This window comes from Conger conger, chromosome 11, assembly GCF_963514075.1.
Source record: "Conger conger chromosome 11, fConCon1.1, whole genome shotgun sequence".
NCBI classification, from domain to species: domain Eukaryota; kingdom Metazoa; phylum Chordata; class Actinopteri; order Anguilliformes; family Congridae; genus Conger; species Conger conger.
In genome coordinates, this window is record NC_083770.1 from 42,338,265 (window position 1) to 42,359,503 (window position 21,239).

The window sequence follows — 21,239 nt, forward strand, 5'->3', positions numbered from 1 at the left end:
GCCAAAATGGCAATAATGTAATGTGGTAGCGGCGTATAGTGCGGCTGTACTGGCCAGGCGTTTGCTTCAAGTGTCTCCTGGCTCCAGGACGACGAGTCTGCGGCGGAGCATCGAGGTGACTGGGACATTAGTAACCAAGACTCTTCTGCTATAGGACATCTGAGGCAACAGCCAGGTCCATAGGCAACTTCTACCTATATCCTGGCACTGAGGCCCTGCTCAGGACCTGGGAATTACCTGCCATAGACACTGCTCGACTTTGGTATGAAAGGGAGGGATGACATAGCACGTGATTCAATCAACAACCGTTTTTTTTTTTAATTGAACCAAAAGGGTGGCCTGTAGCGTAGTGGTTAAGGTACATGACTGGGACACGCAAGATCGGTGGTTCTAATCCCAGTGTAGCCACAATAAGATCCGCACAGCCGTTGGGCCCTTGAGCAAGGCCCTTAGCCCTGCATTGCTCCAGGGGAGGATTGTCTCCTGCTTAGTCTAATCAACTGTACATCGCTCTGGATAAGAGCATCTGCCAAATAACCAGTAATGTAATGTAATGGTTAAAATGTTTTAAATCTACTATCTAAAAAATGCAGTAAACTATAAATATTAATTCTTTGGTCTGTCATTTCAGAAATAATGATGTTCAGGATCAGTTATGTTTTTTTTGTTGATGAAACACTGCAATGTACTCACAAACACAGCTGGTTCTGACAAACATCTCAAACTGAACAGCACAAAATGTTTTTGAGTGCAACGGTGACTTTTGAACCCTGTGCGTTCCTCTAACAGCTGATTGGACGCTGCAGACCAGGCAGGGGGGCAGAGGACCCAGGGTACTGGAGCGGGACTCCCTGCCAAAGAGGAGAGGGTTCCCACAGGGACCGCAAAAACATCCACTGCACCATTCACAAGTCCGGATGGCGAACGTCACGTGACCTGGGACGCAGTCCGTCTGCGAGCGGAGAGGCTTGTTAAATCTTATTATTGGACAGAACATGGGAACTGCCTGTTCTGGGGGGCCTGGGGGATGGGTTCGTAAGGGGGCTGCACTGGACTCAACTTTGTGCACTTGGCAGTATGTGCAGACCCATGAACAAAACTTATTTAATTTTAGATATGGCTCAGTTTGTTCATGTACTTTAATATGTATATTTAGCAGCTTTATTGAACTCCCTGACATATTTCAGAATTAAAAACTGAAAGAAAAAGATCTGAGAAAGTCCTTTGAACGCAGTTGGTGAACTTCCATATTTTGTTCTAGGTAGCGTGCCGGTGTGTGTTTGCGAACATGAGCAGGCTCTCCAGTAACATCAGCGATCACTCTCTCTGTGAACAGCACAAATATAATGACAAGAGGTCCACAGGGGGCATTATGTAAGCCTCCAAATTCATTCAGATGGATGCACTTCTGATAATGCACTTGGCACCTTCCAGATCAAATCCCTTGACACAAAATTGAAAAACGAAAAAGAAAATAAATTGCTGCCACCAGCCAACACAGCAAATTAGAATATGAGAGCGAGCTAGTAAATCTCAAGATCATTTCAATCAGAAAAATAAAAAAAACGCCAACAAATTCCTGCTACCAACCAACATTGCAGCACTTGGATGAGAGAGACCTACTAAATCATGAGATAATTTGAATTAATTTAACAAAAAAAAATCCAACAAACATCACACCACTATTAAAGAGTGAAACTGCGAGAGAGCCAGAGAGAGCGCGTGAGCTAGTAAATCACTTGCTGCTGAAAGCTAGGTGCCAGAAAACATAGCCTGTGGCGCTGACCAAAGCCTTGGCAGAGAGCTAACCTTGAGCTAACCTCTGACTCACCCCAACATAATCAGTCAATTAAAGACTGCAGGGCACATACCAACTTCAGCACCAAACCAGCCATTGTAGGAAGCATGCAGAAACCTGCAAGGTTTCTACTGTGATGCTCCTGGTTCAGTTTCATAGCTGCCGGTGCGATCTGCAGGCACACGCACATACAGGCAGGGCACGTATGCACACGGACACATGTCGAAACTTTTGAATATTTGTATTTGAAAAAGTGTTTCTAAATTATTTGAAGGGTTTCCAAGCACACAAGCCCACATTATATCCGAGTATGTAGGCCAATGAGAATGGGGAAAGAAAAACACAAAAATCAAAGGAAAATTAAATAAGGTCACCAATAAATGTAATTATGAGCCTGAAGATCAAAGCAGTTAGCCAGCAAGACAGCCTGCTGACACATTTTGGAAGACAAATAGATATTAAATAATTTCAATGTAAATAAAATGCATACGTTATGGATTTGAAGTCTTGAAGAAGGAAACTAAACATACACACCATGCAAGCACGCACGCAAACAGTTGCCGAGCGAAGATCGTGACTCCATGCACACGTGCCACAGTCTGCATTTATAGCTTGAAGTGATCTTTATTACATGTGACCTTTCCTAATGGACTGCAGCATTAAATCTGAGAGCTGTAGCCCATTAGAAGTGGAAGCGCATACGTGTGCATGAAACATGCGCAGCTAGGCACTGACAAACACGGGCCAGGCAAAAGCAGGGAGGCTGCAGCCAAAACCGTGACAGTACAGGCAAAACACAGTGGAAAAAGGCAAGCGGAAAGCGCGCAGTAATGACAAGGCAAAAAATATTATTTTTGTACGTGTGGGTTTTAATCTCCTCGTGAGAAGGCCTTCCTGCTGTTATCGCGCCCCTGCAGGAGTGAGCTCACCTCCTGCTCGGTCTGGACTTCCTTTGAGGGGGAGAGACTGTGAACAATGCGGAAACGCTCGATGTAAACAGCCCGGCTTCCTCCGCCCGGTGCTGCCCGTCACGGTGTCAGGCCAGCGGCACGGCTTCCCAGCATGCACGGCTCCCTCCGCTCCCGGCCAGCCTCCGCAGCTCACGAGGAAGAGCTCAAAACCTTTGGACTGCCGTCCAAAACAAGCACTGGCTTTATGCCCCATCAGAAACAATACGGCCAGTTCTGCACAGATGTATTAATCAGAAAGGGCCTCCAATTCCCTTTGCAACACTCACAAGGAAGAATGTTCTACCCTCCCCATCCCCATCGCCATCCCCACCCCACCCCATTACAGAGCTGCAACTCTCTCCCCAATGAAGGGACATGGTAAGGCAAGCACGTAACGACGGCGATAGAGGGCCGCTGCCTCCTCCTCCTACTCCTCCTACTCCTCCTCCTCCTCCTCCTCCTCCTCCTCCTCCTGCCCGCGGAGCGCGTTCGTAATTAATAAACGTGCAAAGCCGCGAGGTAGCCTGATGGCGAGACTCGGCTGGGGCGACAAGATTGTTGTTAAGAACAAACTCTCCTGGCAGGGTGCCAGCGCCGGCTCTATGGCAACAGGTACCATGAGAACCGGAGGGAGAGAAACAAACGCCGCCGTCCTGCACGGGTTTCGCGGTTTTCGCCCTCCGGGGAACGCCGGTGGTCCCATTCCTCCCCGGCGGGCGGACGTCATGGGCGTCTTGCTGCGGTGACTGTTTGTTGTGGACACTGTGGTCTCCATGGCAAGAGAAGGCAGAAGACAGTGGATGCTTCTGGAGAAAAGTCAAGCATTGTTTATTTCCCATGCTTTTTTCAACTGCTCTTCCTCGATCAGTATATTGCTCCTAGTTGACGGTTTGTAACGGACACAAACAAACCTCACTCCTGTCTACAAGCCAAACGTACAAGCAAACTACCCAAACTACCATGGTACCAACATTTCTGTTAACAAACGGTTATTGGTAACACTATCTACACATCATCCAGCATGCAATCTATAAAACTATAAGTAATGCATAGTGTCTTTATTAGCACAACATGAACCTTCATTAATGCTGTGAATTCCATTGGACCCTGCCTTCCCTGAGAGTCTAGTAATATCCTGGAGCGAAAACAAAAAAGCGATTCAGCACCAGTCTCCAAAAATAACCGGGTAGCAAAAATACATCACCCTGGTAACAGGAAAGCAGTTTGTCAGTGTCTCACTGCAGTGCAATTTGGGATGGTAGCTAGCTAGTTTACAGATGCTCCTGTTTATACAGTAAATATTCCATATAGTTTGCTGTCAAGTACTGTAAAAATACCCTTTAAGTTTGCCTTGTCTTTTATCTCATTATCCAATTTTTAAATGTTTTGCAAGACAGTGAAAACCTAAACACTGGCTGCTTCAATGCCGGGAACCAATTTTAGCATGCAGTACCTATGTAATTGAGAAACATGGACTCCAACAACAGCCTCCCTTGCATTGCAAGCTATGAAACACCCAGACTACAATTATACATTGTACAGTATGCCAATAACCACAAACAGGTGTAACGGCTTACCACTGATGCAAATAGGGATATTGACGTGACATACCAAATACCATACATAGCATTGCCTATTTTTGGTCATGGACATAATAATTTAGGTGCTATGCATTCCTTACTGTATGGAGTTGTATAGTTTTGATGAGGCCGCCCAAAGCAAACGCGACCAGGCTTCGTCTTTTTAAAGCATTTATGTGTTTAGTGAAGGCCGAAGTGCGTCTAACGCAAGCACAGATTCTCAACCTCTCAAGAGCGTCTCTTTCTGTGTGCTAATATCCCTGTAACAACAAAGACATCCTATCAATGCAGCAGGCCAAACTAAGAACAGTCATCCATGAGGGTGTGTTCGGTAGGAGGGAAACGCACGCAGGTCATAAGGTGAAAAGGGAAACCCGCAGCACCCCAGGCCTCCAGGGACAGGATTATCTGCGCGCTGAAATAGCTTGGGCTGCTGCGGGACCATTAAAAGCACATTAGCCTGAGGATTGTGGGGGGACGGGGAGGTTAGACAAATAAAGAGGCTCCAGTCAAGGGCCGAGCGGACAGCCTGAGGAGACGGCTCTGTTAGTCACGCCCAGCCCTGTCTAGATATACACACGCACGCACGCACACGCGCACGCACACGCTTACACACACACACGCACGCGCTTACACACGCGCACACACACACGCGCACGCGCGCACACACGTGCACACATGCTTACACACCCACACACATGGGCACACACACACGGGCGCGTGCTTACACACACACACACACACACACACACACGCGCGCGCGCGCACGCATCCACGCGCACACAAGCACACACTCACACGTCCACACGCATTCACACACTCGACCCCTGTCTGTTTCCCACACCCTGCTTCGTGGCATCCTAAGATCAACTATTCAGCTAAGATCACGTACGCACAAGCTTCAGCGACCGAGAAATGGTGCACCCGCTCAATCGCCTGGATTAAGGGCACGGCTGACACCACGCACAGGTAAGACTGCCGACAAGGACATGGTACTACGGTAAGTTTACACGGCAATAGTGAACTGACACACCACACGGCTAATAAAGTCACCCTCCCACACCGTGTCATTACTCTCTGTCCTGGACAGACATCTTGGCACAGTGTTACGAGCCAAAGGTCAGGGTGTGTGTCTGGCATTGCTGTCGGACAGCAGGGGAGAGGGGGCGAGGGGATGAGGGATGAAATATCTGCCCTTTCGGTCATGTGGTTGGGGACTGTGCCATTAGGGCTGACTGCATTAGGGTAGAATGTGTGACCAGTAAGTTCAGGGACAGATCCACTGTGACGGTATGGATGGCAGAAAAGGGCGGGGTTGTAACCCAAAGTGTATACCCATCCGTAGGGCTTACTTCAGTAAACAGGCTGGTGTGTAAACTGTAATGAAATGATACGATGATGAATCGCTTTTTAAAAGGTATCTACGTGACCCAAGACGTAAGTATTCAGAATACTGTAAGCTTTGAGAGGCATGCTAACAAAACAAGGCTTTAAATGATGATAACTCTTCACCATAAAAATAATGAAGACGGTAACTCCAGCATGACAGCACATACAGTTTTAAATGTGAAACGTAGGAAGGCAGAAACGTGATGCCAGTCCCATCAACGCTAAGCAAAAGAGAAGCTTCCTGACACCTTTCCCATATCCCCCTTCAAATGCTCAAAACCAATCTCTCCAAAACGTTCTATATCACTCTGGAGAAGTGTGTGCCAAGTGACTGTAATGCAACGTATGTGTGTTTCTGCCCACGTCCGGTCATCATTCTTCAGAAAAGCCTCGACACCCTTCCCCCCCCCCCCCCCATGAAACGCTCAAAACCATTTTGTGTCTTCATGTTTTGTGTGTAAATACATTTCATATCGACCTGAAAACTCGCCTCATGAGCCCCCACCGTTTCCAGGGCTGCTTTCGGCAAATGTCACGAAATATCGCACCTGCTGCATATCACATGCGCGTACATATCACATGCGCCTGCATATCACATGCGCCTGCATATCACATGCGCGTACATATCACATACGCCTGCACTTCGACTCCTGGGTTATTTTTAGGCCAGGTTGTGCGCCACACTACTCCAAACAACCGGGCGGGGCGTGCAAATGTCGCTGTCGTAATTCTCTTCTGAAAGACGGCCCTCATTTTGGAGGGAGCTTTTCAATCGCAGAAGGAAAAGGGGGAAAAAAATTTAGGTGATTGAGGTAAGGTGAATTATGCTCAGGTGTCCATCTGGCGTCTGCATTTTTAATTATGATCATTGTGATTATCCTCGCTGCACTGTACTCTCAGTGTACCTCATTCCCTCCCCTTCAGGCCCAGGGGAGACAAACAAGCTACTAAAAATACCTCTCCTAATGGACAGCATTGCACAAGCGCATCAGACCGATTTTAGCGTACAGAGCATGGATCCGGATTAATTTAGTGTCATGCTGTCTGACGGGGGCGACCGAGGCAGACGGAAGCTTTTCAGGAGTCGGTCCGCAGGATAAAAAAAGCACTCCGCCTTTGTGGCTGACGTCCTCCTGTGCGTACGTCTCTCCCCAGAGAGTGGACTGACCTGCAGGCCGGGGATGAGAGAGGCTGGGGGCGCTCAGGAAGGTGTTGGGGATGTGGCACGATAACAGCAGGCAAGGGAGGCCAGGGCTGAATTCACCTATAATCAGTTTCCATGCTTAGGAGTGTGCCAGGAGCAAAAATCCATTATCGCCCAGGTCACAGACTGAAGCTCTCTCTCTGTCATTCTTCGTTCTCTCATTCTCTCTCATTCACTCATTCTCTCTCTCATTCACTCATTCTCTCTCTCATTCACTCATTCTCTCATTCATGCTCTCATTCACTCATTCTCTCATTTGCTTATTCACACATTCACATTCTCTTTCATTCTCTCAAAGTAAAATATGCCTTTACTTAAAAAAGAAAGACAATTCCCTCATACAAGAACAAGAAATGGCAGATGCACAGGCTTTCCGTTTTCCTTTTTTCCCCCCTAGCAAGCAAAAACAACATCTTCAGCATACAGGTCTGACCAAGACCATTCCGCTGCATTCTAATCAACTTGGAGGACTAACACAACCTTCCTGAACCAATACCATTCTGGTGCATTCTAATCAACATGGAGGACTAACACAACCTTCTTGAACCAATACAATTCTGCTGCATTCTAATCAACATGGAGGACTAACGCAACCTTCCTGAAGCTATACCATTCTGGTGCATTCTAATCAACATGGAGGACTAACACAACCTTCCTGAAGCTATACCATTCTGGTGCATTCTAATCAACATGGAGGACTAACACAACCTTCCTGAACCAATACCATTCTGGTGCATTCTAATCAACATGGAGGACTAACGCAACCTTCCTGAACCATGCTGAAGAAGCATAAATGGAAAGCATTGTGAGATGAGCAGAGAGGACAGCGATGCTAAGAGCTAAGACAGTCTTGCAGTCGCAGTCTTCCAGCAAAACCTACGGCAGCAGGCGGTTCGCCAGGAAGATTAGCATCACGATAAGCGCCCGGTGCGACATTCAGTTAGCAATATTCATATCACTTTAGAGTGCAGTGTGTAAGGAATAGAAATTCCTAATGCAGTCCACACAGTGCTATAAAACAGAAGTTGCACACTCAACCCAGCCAATAACACCTCACATTCTTTTATAGCTGGCATATAGTCCTACAACATATTGTAAATAAGATTTTAATTTAATCAGCGACTGGATATCTGGCTGTCAGAGTGTCAGGCTTGAACTTCTGCACACAAACATAGCACTGAGTTCATCCGGATACACACCTGTACATTTATAAAGATTCTGTAGCTTGACATAAGGGGTATGGCAGATTAGTATAGAGTTCTATAGCTTGGCATGACAACTCGCAAAACTTGTCCATTTATGACTCTGGCCCGTATTTTACTTTTCTTTTTCATTCCTTATCTATTTTAGTTGTGATTCCATGGTCAACCAAGGGTTGTCGCACTAGGCTTGCTCTTTTGGGGGCTTAGTGTAAAGCATCTTGCGACAAATGTTGCATACTGCGCTATACAAATTAAATTTTATTTGAACTACTGAAAAACGCAATACAGATTTACAGCTGTAATAACTGTTAACATTAACTTTTTATTATATAATGGCTGGATGTACGCACTTTGCATAATGGGCCTCTTTCTAGATATTATGTTGTGTCAGGATAAGGTGCAGATTGGTGGTTCTTACATTTAGGACTGTCCATTAGTCTCATAAAACGTGTTATTCGTGAGGAGCCATTTGGGGTGCAGTACAGGACCGAGAACACAAGCAGCATTGTTTCAGTGATCTGCTTAAGGCTGGAGATACACTGCGAATGCCAACACGCACGCAGTGTCACGTCTCCACTTTACCAACTCCCATTACAGCTGGCTGGTATATTTACAGAGATACAATGAGCCATTTCTGTGACCCAAAACGCTCAACTAAAAAATGGTTATTGTAGGCACCCAACACCAGGCCAACGGTGAGGGAACTTCAACAGAATTTAAGCCCTTCAATCCCTAAAATATTCAACATAATATTTTTTTTTACTGAGTTACACTGCAATGCTTTTCACACAGACTGGGATTGCAACAGGAATCTCAGTATCATGCTCTTTGGGCCATCTCAGCCTTCGTTGTAAGCAGGCTTGTGCCCTTAACTGAACCCACGAACAGGTGTATACCAGCTGGCTCCTTGTGAAACCTGGGAAGCCTCAAACTGCTGTGAGTAACTTGCAAGTGCTTTAAATGCCTTGTATCCATTCACTGTTAATAATGAAGTGTTGAGCCAGCAACACAAATAGTAATTTATGATCAGTTATAAAATTGGCACTTGACCCTGCCTGACAGCACTTTGAAATTCTCCAGTTCTGAAACATTCATCCAACTGGCCAACTCACCCACAAACACAAGAATGGACCTCTGGCAGTAGATTATCACAATAAATTGTGGCAATATTATCCCAGGAGGTAAGAGCAGTCATCTGGCAATCGGAGGGTTGCCGTTTCCATCACCTGCCCTGGGTGTGTCGAAGTGTCCCTGAGTAAGGCACCTAACCCCCAAATGCTCCTGGCGAGCTGGTTGGTGCCTTGCATGGCAGCCTATCGCCATAGGTGTGCGAGCGGGCGTGTGTGTGTGTGTGTGTGTGTGTGTGTGTGTGTGTGTGTGTGTGTGTGTGTGTGTGTGAATGGGTGAATGAGAGGCATCAATTGTAAAGAATTTAGGATAAAAGCGCTATATAAATGCAGTCCATTTACCATTTACCAAATTGCAATGGTGAGAGAGAAAGAGCACTTTCCAATAATGCCCATCCCCCTACCAACTAATAGGCGCAAGTTCACATTTGCTTTATTCAGAAGCATACAGTTACACAGTATCTAAAAATAACAATATACAATATACAGTTACATTAGAATAACAATAGAACGCAGATGAACTAGGCCTCAGTGACATCCACTCCCTCTGCTCTCAATAGGGATGGGCAGCCTGCCACCATACGAGGGGCTCTCAGATTTAGGGAGTCTTCTCAGTCCGGAGGAAGTAAAGGACTCTTTCCCGCGTATTCCCCTCTCTCATCCTTCAACGGCCTCCCCACCCACCCACTACTGAAGTGAACTCCTTTCTACCGTCAAAAATGAGTGGGACCTATATCAGTTAAGTCAGCTTAACTTCCTGGACTGAGTAGAAAAATATTATTTGATATAGTTTTTTTTTTTTTTTTTAAGTGAGCGAATAACAGAGGGGGTAAAAAAGTAACAGGTGAGCCTTGAACCCTGGTCTCCTGTAGCAAGGACAATGACCACAACACCAAATCTGCTGGGATTCAGAGCTGCCGTTCCAGTATACAAGGCTGCTCTCTTTTAAAAAATTAGCGAACAGCGAGATTACACTGCAAGATCACCTTTTTGACACGACCGTCTGCCCCCCCCAAGGCGCCGTTGAGGGCAAACATGTAGCCAACCGTCCCCCGGCCTCCTCCACTCACACCAGCAGCTGATGCTGACCACTGGGTGAGGAAAGGAGATTGCAGACAGGGGTGGGCAGGCTTCTCAGGCTCAGGGCTTCAGGGCCAGCTCTCTCCAACAGGCCCACCGGCCTCCCAGCAGGAGACGCGTGCGTTTGACCCCGACCTCTACCCCCGCTAGTGAGGCACATCACCTCACTCACGTGGAGCTAAAATAACACACACATCCGCTTCTCTGCTATTGTCCTTGGAGTGGGGAGGGAGGGGTGAGAGGTCAGAGGTTAAGTTCAATCCTTTCAATTGCAATACCTGTACCAGGCTTTCTTTCCAACACTCCTGTCTTACTTACTTTCTTCTTCTGCTCATTCACTCTCTTTCACCCCCCTCCCTCTCTGTTCCGTGTGGAAAACGATCATTTAATTGATTAGCTGCCACTGACAGTCTCTGACTGTTCCGATTGGCTGAAAGAACGGTATCAATAGCCCCGAACTAGGCCAATCACTAATCACTTATTGAATGTTATATCCTTAAACCAGATTTAACCAGCGGTAGGTTTTACTCCAGGGGGTACAGCATCAGCCAGCTGTGACCACAGCACCATACATGGTGTTGGTCATTAAACTGAAAGCACGGGGGGGGGTATAAAGAATGCCTGTTTTATACAGCCTAGACTCTCTTTTCCTATTACTAAACACAGCGTTTACTTTACACCGTGCTCTGTGTGAAGGTCAAACTCCCTCCCCTTCCCCTGCTCCCTGCCATTTTCATGCTGATTAACAGCTTTGGGATTATTTATTGCTGGTCGACACACATGAACATGAGCTAAAGCAGGCCAATTGGAGCAGGCTTTAAATTGGAGTGTGGGGGGGGGGGGGGAGGTAATGGAGGTACAGCCAGGATTAATCTAAGCTCTTACAAGTGATAATAATGAAATGAACCTGTGTTTGCGGGCTATAGGAGGAGGATCATATTAATTATCCACGCTCCTCTTACACGGCCTGCGAGCAGCACACACATTCCGTTCTGCTTTCCCGCCGTGTCGTGCCAAAGGGCGTGGACGGCACCGGACCTGGATCCAAACCGGCGATGTTTGGGCTGCAGGTCCAGTTCCGACACCCCAACTGCACGCACGTGGCACTCCTCCAACTGGCACGACGTTTCACCGTGATGCGTCAGGGCGCCGTTTCGGCTGAAGCCTCATCCACTGCACCCCCCAAGCGAGGAAACCTTCTACCCCCCCCACACCCCTCCCCCGTGCTCCAAACAGCACGCAGTCAACACAGAGTGAGCCTTCAACGCACAAAGCCGGGTTTTAAAGGTCAAAGCAATTTGCCGGTAGCAAGTCCACAAAAACAAAATCAGGCCGATTCTACACTAAACGGGTAATGCGCTCAAGAAGTTAAGAAACGGATCAATAAGTGAAGTAAAGGACAGATTTGTGTGGAAAAGAAGGACTGGACTGAAAATAGCACACTGCAGGGTTTCTGTTAGGAGCCACTGCTGCTATAAAGAGCAACAGCCATTCGCACCTCTTACTGCAGTGTCTGCCACTTTGCTGTTGTTCCTGGTTGCAGCGGTTCATAAGCACTGCCCCAATTTTGGCTGCATTTCAGCGCTCGGTGTAAAATGCACAAGCGCCAGCAGAAAGCAGAGGAATTAACATTCAGTCCAAATCCTCTTTCATTTAGAACTTTAAAAATGCTGCAGCTTTCTGAAGCCTGTTCATGCCTGTCCTAAACAGGCACTCTGGATAACACGCATAGAAATACACACACACACAGCCCACACACACATGCTGGTAGGCGTGGACACACTCACACACACACACACACACACACACACACACACACACACACATACACATACACACACACACACACACACACACACACACACACACACACACACACACACACACACACACACAGGGACATACGCCCACACACACATCCTGGTAGGTGTGAACACACACACACACACACACACACACACACACACACAAACACAGACACAGACACAGACACACAGCTGCATCGGACAGTGGTAATGATGCTAACATGTAGCTTAGCTTGCTAAGGATAAGCCAAACCCTGGAACCCGGGACAGAAACACAGTCCTCCCCCACCCCCCCGGGATTACTGCCATATACGGAGCACAGCAGCTCAGTCTAAAGCACAGGTGGGGGTCATGCTGAAGAAATCCGGGCGCAGATACAGCGTCAAGAGGACTTAAAAGTCAGAGAACTACTGAACTGAATGTGGGTGCCAAGCATGCATGACCACACAAGCACAACCTGCTAGAGAAAAGCACTAAAATGGTCTTGTGATAGACCACAGGTTTAGTCCAGAGACTGTAGGAAAAGTATGGAGCAAGTGCCTGTGACATCACCCGTTTACTTTCCATGGGCTCGCAAACAACACAGAAACACAAAACGTCTATTTGCGTCTATATTTTCTCCTGGAAAAAACAGACTTATATTTACCTAGTTGCTAACAGTGAGACAGGTGGCTGAAACATCTACACTGGAGCAAACCACACTTGCACTAATGAGCAACATCTCAACAAGACGAGGAAGTGAGGGTCAAAAACTAAGCCCGGTTTTGGCTGTTGGTTTAGCCCAAGGTAACTGAATCAAATTCAGCAGTGCCCTCTAGTGGAAGTACTCAATGTGAATAGAACAATACAAATTTGAACATGGAGTATGAACACACTAATCTCACATAACTATGACAGTGTCAATGTACTAATCCCACATAGAGTTTGGAGTGTGAATGCACTTACCTCACAAAACTGGAGGATGTGGGGAGTACTAATCTCACACAGAACTAGGAATGGGGAGGCGCTAATCTCAAAAACCGAGGGGATGACGCCTTGAACCCTCCAGAGATGTCAAACAAGAAAGGCAAGACCAGCTTCTCTGTTGTTACTGGCTGTATTGTGCTGACACTGCGATTGACTTTGACTGAAGAGGATTAATTATATACCCATTATCCCGGGATGTTCCTTCAATCGCCACTAGGTGTCAGTCAATCTCTGTGTGAAAACAAGCCGGTGCATATACGGTATGTGTTTGAGTTTGTTCAAAAATATGTGTGTGAGTGTGTGTGTGTGTGTGTGTGTGTGTACTCTGCTACAGTGTATTTTTAATATATTTTTACTGTTGTGGCCTTTGTGATTACATCTTAGAGGTCAAACTCATGTCAGGACAACATTACCGCACAACCCAGACCACACATACATTTCCATCAGGATCCATTTGTAAACTAATTCAACCCACATACACTAAAGACAATAAATGAGGTTTCAGAAGAACCGAAGCATTAGTTGCAGAAGATTCAATGGAAAATAGAAATGGCAGGAAGTAAGAAACAATAACAGAAGCAAATGAAGACAGGCGTTGGAAACTGACCTTCCTCCCGGAGAACAGCATGCAGATCTGGTGCATGGAGCCCCCGTTCTTGGTGAGCTCCTTCTTGAGGGTCTTGGGGGAGGGCAGCGTCCAGCCGCCCGTGTGGGGCGTGTCGGGGTCCAGGCAGTTGATGGCGTTGTCGGAGGTGAAGCAGGCAGGCCGGGGCTCCTGGAGCAGGCTGCCCTCGCTGTGCGTTCTCCGGCGCAGGGAGTTCTGCACACTCAGGCCGCCCCCGTGCCTCTCGCAGGGCGTGGCCTCCGCCCGCCCGCCGCCGCCCTCCAGGCACTGCTCGTCGCTGTCCTCCTCCTCTTCCTCCTCCTCCTCCTCTTCCTCCTCCACCTCCACCTCCTCGTCGGTGGCCTGCGAGGAGAGGCCGTCCTCCGTGCTGAAGGAGCGGTCCAGGCGCAGCTCGGGGATGACGAAGGAGGAGGACGAGGACGGCAGGGCGGCCATGTTGGAGCGCCCCTCCTCCTCCTCCTCCTCTCTCTCTCCGCCCGCGGTCTTGCCGCGGTCCTCACCCTCGTCGGACGGCGCCAGCGGGGGAGGGGCCCTCTCGATGTCCGTCGCTGGGGGCCGCGCCTCCTCGTCCAGGGGCGGTGGGTCAGGGGTGGCCGCGGCCGGGGCTTCAGAAGGGCTGCTGGGGAAGGGGTCGTCCTCCTCCTGCCCCGCCCCGGGGCATCCCGAGACCTGCGGCCCCGCCTCCCTCGGCCCCTGAGCCTTGGGTTCCAGCATCTGCAGATGAGGAGAGGAAGGAGAGAGACGATCGTCAGCGGAACGGTAAAGGGACTGCTCATTCACCCATTCACACACACACACCTCAGCTACCATGCAAGGCACCAACCAGCTCGTCGGGAGCAATTGGGTGTTAGGTGTCTTGCTCAGGGATACTTTGACACACGGAGGGGGATCGGCGGGGGATCAAACCGCCAGAACCCTTCGACCGGCAGATGACCACTCTCACCTCCTGAGCCAATGTCACCCCAACGTCATTCGGGCCCGATTGGCGGGAATCGCGAGCGATTTGTTCTCGCCTATATCTCCTCGCGACCTGACAAACCGTTCGGTCTCACTGCTGCTAAATCCACAGCGCGCCGGCTGATCAGCGCTGCCCACCGCACCGCTGGCCCACCCACTTCTCGCTCCGGAGATAAGAGCGGTCGTCTGGCAGACAGAGGGGTGCCTGTTCGACCGCTGGCGGCCCATCAAAACAGGACGGTCCTTCCTGCGTAAGGCGTCGAGGAAAGAGGCTCAGAACGGGACACTCCCTCCCTGGGGGACGCTACGAAGCCCGGCGGGATTCTGCGGCGTGCGTCAGCGCACACGACGCCAGCGTATGAGAGGGACTGAACACTGAGACCCTGGTTCAGGACAGTGGCTCAGATGCAGCGCAACGTTAGCTCCAACGGTCGCTATTGTTCACGGCCATCTCACCCATCCAGACGCACGTTTACGCCACGCTGCCCGTGTACGCCGGCTGATGCGCGCCTGCATTGTGCCGTCCCTGGCCCCCCCCCCCCCGAGTCGCGGTAACCTGCCTGCGGAGCCACTGAACACAGAAAGCACTCAAGGACTACAAAACCCCCTCCCCGGGGGAAGAACCAACCGCAGCAATAACAGCCTTTTACCGCTGCCTCTGCGGCCGGCAGCATCCTGAACGCCACAATATTGATGCAGCCGGCCTTCCCCCCCCCTAGGCAAACAGCGCGGAGGGCAGCTCCCGCTTCCTGTCAGCGCACACGCTCCGCTTTCCTGTCACCTCGCCGTTTTCCGACGCCATCTCCAGAACGTTCCGCGGTGTGGAAAAAGGAGGAGGAAAAACATTTGTGTTCCGGAAACGCGGCGGCGTCAGGGGGCAGCTCTTACGAACAGGGTGGACGGAGCCACTGTCCACCCTTCTCTTTTTCCATCCCATCACACGCGCTGATACGACACTGGCTCTCCGCAGCGCCAGAGCGCCTCCCCCACCATGCCTTTGCCCTGACCAAAGGACAAAGAGCTATTTCACAAAGTCATTTTTATTGCATATATTTTAAATGATTCTTGTTTCTTAATTCAGAGACAAATAGTTGGTCAGGCTACTGCTACAGAATGATCATTTCACTGACCTTTTTAATACACTTTTATGTCATTATAATGAAGTGCACTGGCCAATTTCCAAGCAAAAAAAAGCATAGAATATTGAAATCAAAAGCTACTCTTTAATGCCATCCAGCTAATCCAAAGAACCTGCAAAAGCAGACAATAAAATTCTGAATCTTTGGCAGCCAGTTGTAAACCTGATTCTCCACTCAGGAGGAGCACAGACTGAGGGCCAGGAAGCATTTATGCGTTATTTCTCCTGAGGAGTGGGAACCAAAAATAACCACAAGGCCACAAGGCCAGGGTTGGAGACTCGTGCTCTAAGACAGAGCGGGCCAGAGTTGGAGATTGGCACTCTCAGACAGAGCGGACCAGAGTTGGAGATTGGCGCTCTCAGACAGAGAGACAGCAGTATCACAGCTCTGTTCTAACTCATATCACATAAAAAGAAGGCGTAGCAGGGCAGTGGAGGGCCTTCCTGGTCTCTGCCCGCTCCGTTATTACATTCACATCTGCCAGGGCCCTAATGGCAAGAGGACAGCACACTGTGCTGAGAGGATAAAGGTGAATCTCCCTCAAATACCACACACACGCATATGCACACATACACGCACACGCACATGCATATGCACACGCATACGGACACACACACACACACACACACACGCACACACACATATGCACACATACACGGACACACACACGCACACGCGTATGCACACATACACGGGGACACACACACACACAAATACACATGCAAGCTATTTTCATACAAATACAAGGACAAGTATCAGTCTCCCTGTCAACTAGGGAAAGGAGTCATGCTGACAAATATGTTTGCAATGACAATGAAGTTAAGTCAGTAAGATGGCGACACACAGGAAATAATCAGCGTGATTGAAGTTGAGAGGATAATTACGGTCCCTGTGGGGCCCACGTGAAACAATCACCGGAAAACACAATGCTGCTTCTGCTCTTACGGACAGCTAGCACACAAAGGGTACACACTACAATTGATTTCTGCCAGTTTCAACACAATGCTAGCCCAGCCCACTTAGGAAAATGCTGCTTTTGCAGGTATAACCCAACAAGCTCTTTCTAGTTCAGTGTGTGGCAGTGCAGCATAACTTAAGGGATTTGGGCTTGCACGTTCAATGCGCTCTGTGTTCAGTTCCCGGGTGGGGTGCCAAGTAAGCTACCAAACTTGATTTGCTTCAGTGAAATAATCCAGCTGTATAAATGTATAAATTATAAAAATGTGAGCTGTGAAAGTCACTCTGGATAACAGCAACAGCTAAAAGGCAGAACGGATGTTCTGTTCTATGTAATATAATGATTAATGATTCAAGAACTGGGGTTTTCACTTCCAAAACCAAATTCAAGGCATTGTACATCTGACATGAGACCGGGGTCAAATAAATAATGGTTTTGGAGTCAAATACTTTTCAAGGCCTGATATGTATACAACCGGCTGATTTTATAGAAGATAATCAATCAATTTATACCGGTTCTTCCAAAACCTCAAAGCTCTCCCTTTGGGAAAGGGGGGGGGGGGGGGGGGGGGGGAATGCACCTGAACCACCACCAACGTGTTCCACGCGTCTAATGTTACACAGTGGTGCTGCGACATTCACAGGAATTTGTATACTGTGTAAGCTGCTCAGGATAAGAGTCTCTGCTAAGCCAAATAACATATGATGTCATCCTGAGACTGCAATGGGGGGAAAAAAAAAAGAAAAGAAAAAAAGATTGCGTTGGGAATACTGTAGGTGGAACCTGCCGGAATCAGAACTGCGGCGCGGCAGGAGTGTCTGGTGCCGAACAGATCCTCCCCTCCTGCAGCTCTCCTGCCTCTGTGACCCCCGGAGTGAACAAAATGAGTGGAGAGCGAGATAAGGCATGGCTCTCGCCTTTTTTTTTTTTTTTTTTTTTTTTTTCAGCAGGGAAGAAGGCACGGAATTACTCTTCTTCCCCCAAAAGGTGATATTCTCAGATGGCTCTAATCACATCTCCCACGCCCGGGGAGGCTGCTGGAACAGGCCCTCCCTACTGTCTGACTCATGGCGCAGCCTGCAGAGGCTTCAGCGTGAATGCGGGAGATCCCACTTCCGGAAACGGGGGTGCGGTGTCCCCCTCCCTCCCTCCCTCCCACAGGGTGCAGCACCCAGCAGCGTAATTGATGCCACTGCGACCGGCTCCCTTGACAAGGCCCGATGTGCCGTTTGCTCATTCAGTAAACCACAGTGAAGAAACCAGCAGCTGCGCTGGATTCCCTCCGCTCCGGTGTGAAGCTGAATGTCCCATTATCATGGAATTTACAAATGAGTATACAAACAGTACTGAGCAATTTCTTCTTCAATTCCGTGCAAAATGTTTTTGTGTCAGACTATAAAACAGGAAACATACATTTAACAGAAATTCACAGAACCTGTAAGCTGTAAATTACGAAGCGCCATACTTGCTTCAGAGCTGAAGAAATTCACAGATGTTTCTGTCAATCATTCCACTGTGAGAAGACCGCTATGGGTCTAAAGTTATTTGTAGCCTGAGAAAAGGAAATAAACAAAAGATAAGAAAATCTGCACTAGAAACCTAGAGTAAGGTTTTATTTTAGATTTTGGAAGTAAGAAAAGGTAGAATGTATGGTGAAGAAGCAATGAAAGACTCCATGAACCACCAGTCAAGCATGGTGGAGGATCAGTGCAAGTCTGGAGTTTTATAACAACATCTGGAGGTAGTGATTTGATTTTGATTGAAGGCATCACGAATGCTGATAAATACAAACAAATCCTAAAATATCATGCAATACCCTCTCGACATTTGATTGGGAACAAATTCATTCTGCAGCAAGATAATGACCCAAAGCCCACTGCTAAAGCCCTGAAGCTGCTGGTGTTCTCAAAGCAAAGGACTGGTCAGGACACGCCCGAGTCCAGAACTTCAGCATCACTGAATGTGTTTGTGATTACTTTGATCCAGAGTAGAAGAAAATGCAACCACCTTCTAAGACTGAACTTTGGAGGTATTTAAAAGAAGCATGGACAATATCCCTGCTGACGTATTTGAAAAACTTTGAAAGCAGGTCTCCCAAAAAGAATGGAAGCTGTAATGAAGATTATAATAAATAGCACAACAGTTGGCTCCAGAATTATTGGCACCCTTGACTGGCAATGCACAAAAAATACACAAAAATGTGATTACAATATGATTGTTTCCATAAGCTTAAACCCAAGGATATAAATGATTCTGAAAAGTTCTGCATGGAGGAATGGTCAGACATGTGTTTTTCTAACCAAAATGATAGGAAAAGACTCATGGTTGTCAGGGGACAGGGGTGTTTGCAGAAAGTATTAAACTAGTGGAGCCAATTGTGAAACCAGGGGAAATATATTTTCTATCTGAAAAATGTAAGACTGACTAATTCCATTGAATCATTAATAAAGCACACGACTTTGTAGCACTATTACACATGTTGGAAATCTTATTATTGTTATTAACTATTATTTCTTAGTTTTAAATATGTCTGAGCATGTTCATCAAGGATTCCAATAATTCTGGTGCCCACTGTAAGTAAAAGAAAGGGTGGTCTGAATTTTGCGCAGCACTGTATGTGTGTTTTCTGCAGCAGTCACATAAACACAAACCCTTTCTGCAGTTATTGACTGGATAGCTGTTACCTTGGGTTTGTTTTCAATAGAGCTCAACTTACCTGTACTTGTAGCACAAATAAACACTTGCCCTGTTTTTTTTTTTTTCCCCAATCAAGATCACCACTGAGCTCTACCAAACTATTTTTAGAGAAGTCTTCTCCAAGCACATGAGCTATTGTGCGCTTTGGCTGCACGATTCACCGTGGACGACAAAAAAAATAGCTTGTATACCAGACAAGAAAGACACTTAGCAGAGAACACCAAGAGATGGGTCTAAACCCCGCGGGGCACAAAGCATTATCTTGATGGTAAACAGGATGAGGACCCGCCAGGGCTCTAGGTCGGGCCCCGGAGAGAGGCACAGCTCTGCTCCCGACACGTCAGAGGGACGTCTCAGAGGGAGGCACGGCCTGGGCAGGGGGTAGGGCACGCAAAACAACAGCGCAGAGAGGAGTCCACCATCTCGCTCGCAGCCCTGCGGTCCCCGACCCCCCTCTCCTGCGTTCTGCCTTGACCTACATGCTGTTCCAGAACGATCTCACCGAGCGATAATGCACGCGATAGGCAACCAGCTACAATAATATTGCTGGTAATTCAAGAGCATCTTGGAAAAGCTTTTATATAAAAAAAATAAAAAATAAAAAATAAAAAAAACCATTTGTTTCCATCCTCTCTACATACCTCTATCTCTCTCATTCCCCCTCTCTCTCTCTCTCTCTCTCTCTCCATCCTGTCATCCTTTCAGAATAACTGCACTTCTCAAGTGTTCTCTTGAGTTCCTCCCGTATTTCTTACCCTCTGTCAAAATAGGCTCTCTCTCTCTCACCCTTCTCTCCTTCTCTTCTTTTCTCTCCACACATATTGCGAGTCCCTCCATTCAAATATCTCGCTCTCCGCCCCTGTCTCTCCCAGAATATTCTCCCCTTCCTCACTCCCCTAATCTCATCATCGCTTTGTTACACACGGACAGCCGTTCTCTGCTCCTCCCTTCTCCCTCCATTCCTCCATTTCCTCCCTCCGGTGACACACTGTTTTCTCTCCTCTGCGCCGTCTCTCCTAGACGGGCGATAACCTACTTACTGATAATTTGGCAAAAAAAAAAAAAAATGGCCTGCTCCGATGCGAAAACACACACAAAACCTAATCTTCAGGCGACTGACACACAACACCACAATTTCTCAACACGGATGTTATTTTTTCTTCTAAAACATCAATTGATTGGACAACGACTTATAACCCGAAAGACTCTTGTAACCAGTTTCACGAGCACAGGACCACACGCGCGCACGCGTGCCTTCTCGCTCTCCTCCGTTATTAACTGCATTTAATTAAAAGAAAGGCATGCGATAGCAAGAAAAACCATTAATGTTATCATAACTGTGCATTTGGAAGTTCAAAGACATGCACAAGTGTACCATTTACTGTACACACCAATGGAAGCCTTGAAGATAATCACATCAAAGGACACACAAATCATGTGAAACTCCCACTAAATGCAATCAGATTACCTAACTTCCCAGACCCAGTCTCAGGGAAAATCAGCAGAGCAGCAAAGGCTGAATATACTCCATTATTATGAGAGGAACAAACTTCCATTAAGAGATTTGATGGACAGCAATTTCCTGATAATGGCTGGTAATTTTTGGGAGTTTTGTTTTGTTTTAGAAACATTAATGTCACTCACCAAATCGTTCTCTCACTGAATGTCTGAATGATGGCTACCACATTAAAAATGTTTTCCATCTAGAGGAGACTCCATATAATAACAGTATATCAAGAGCAACTTCATGATCGCTAAAAGG

At 47.6% G+C, this 21,239-nt stretch overlaps 1 protein-coding gene across 5 annotated transcripts in view; it reads right to left on the minus strand.

Annotated features, from left to right (window-relative positions):
• LOC133140004 (regulator of G-protein signaling 3-like) overlaps positions 1-21,239 on the minus strand; it is a 128,664-nt gene that overhangs the window by 20,211 nt on the left and 87,214 nt on the right. For all 5 annotated transcript variants that reach the window (XM_061259503.1, XM_061259504.1, XM_061259505.1 and 2 more), the window contains one exon: positions 13,709-14,440. In XM_061259503.1, the coding sequence (XP_061115487.1) occupies positions 13,709-14,440 (732 nt within the window). The remainder of the gene's footprint in view (positions 1-13,708; positions 14,441-21,239) is intronic.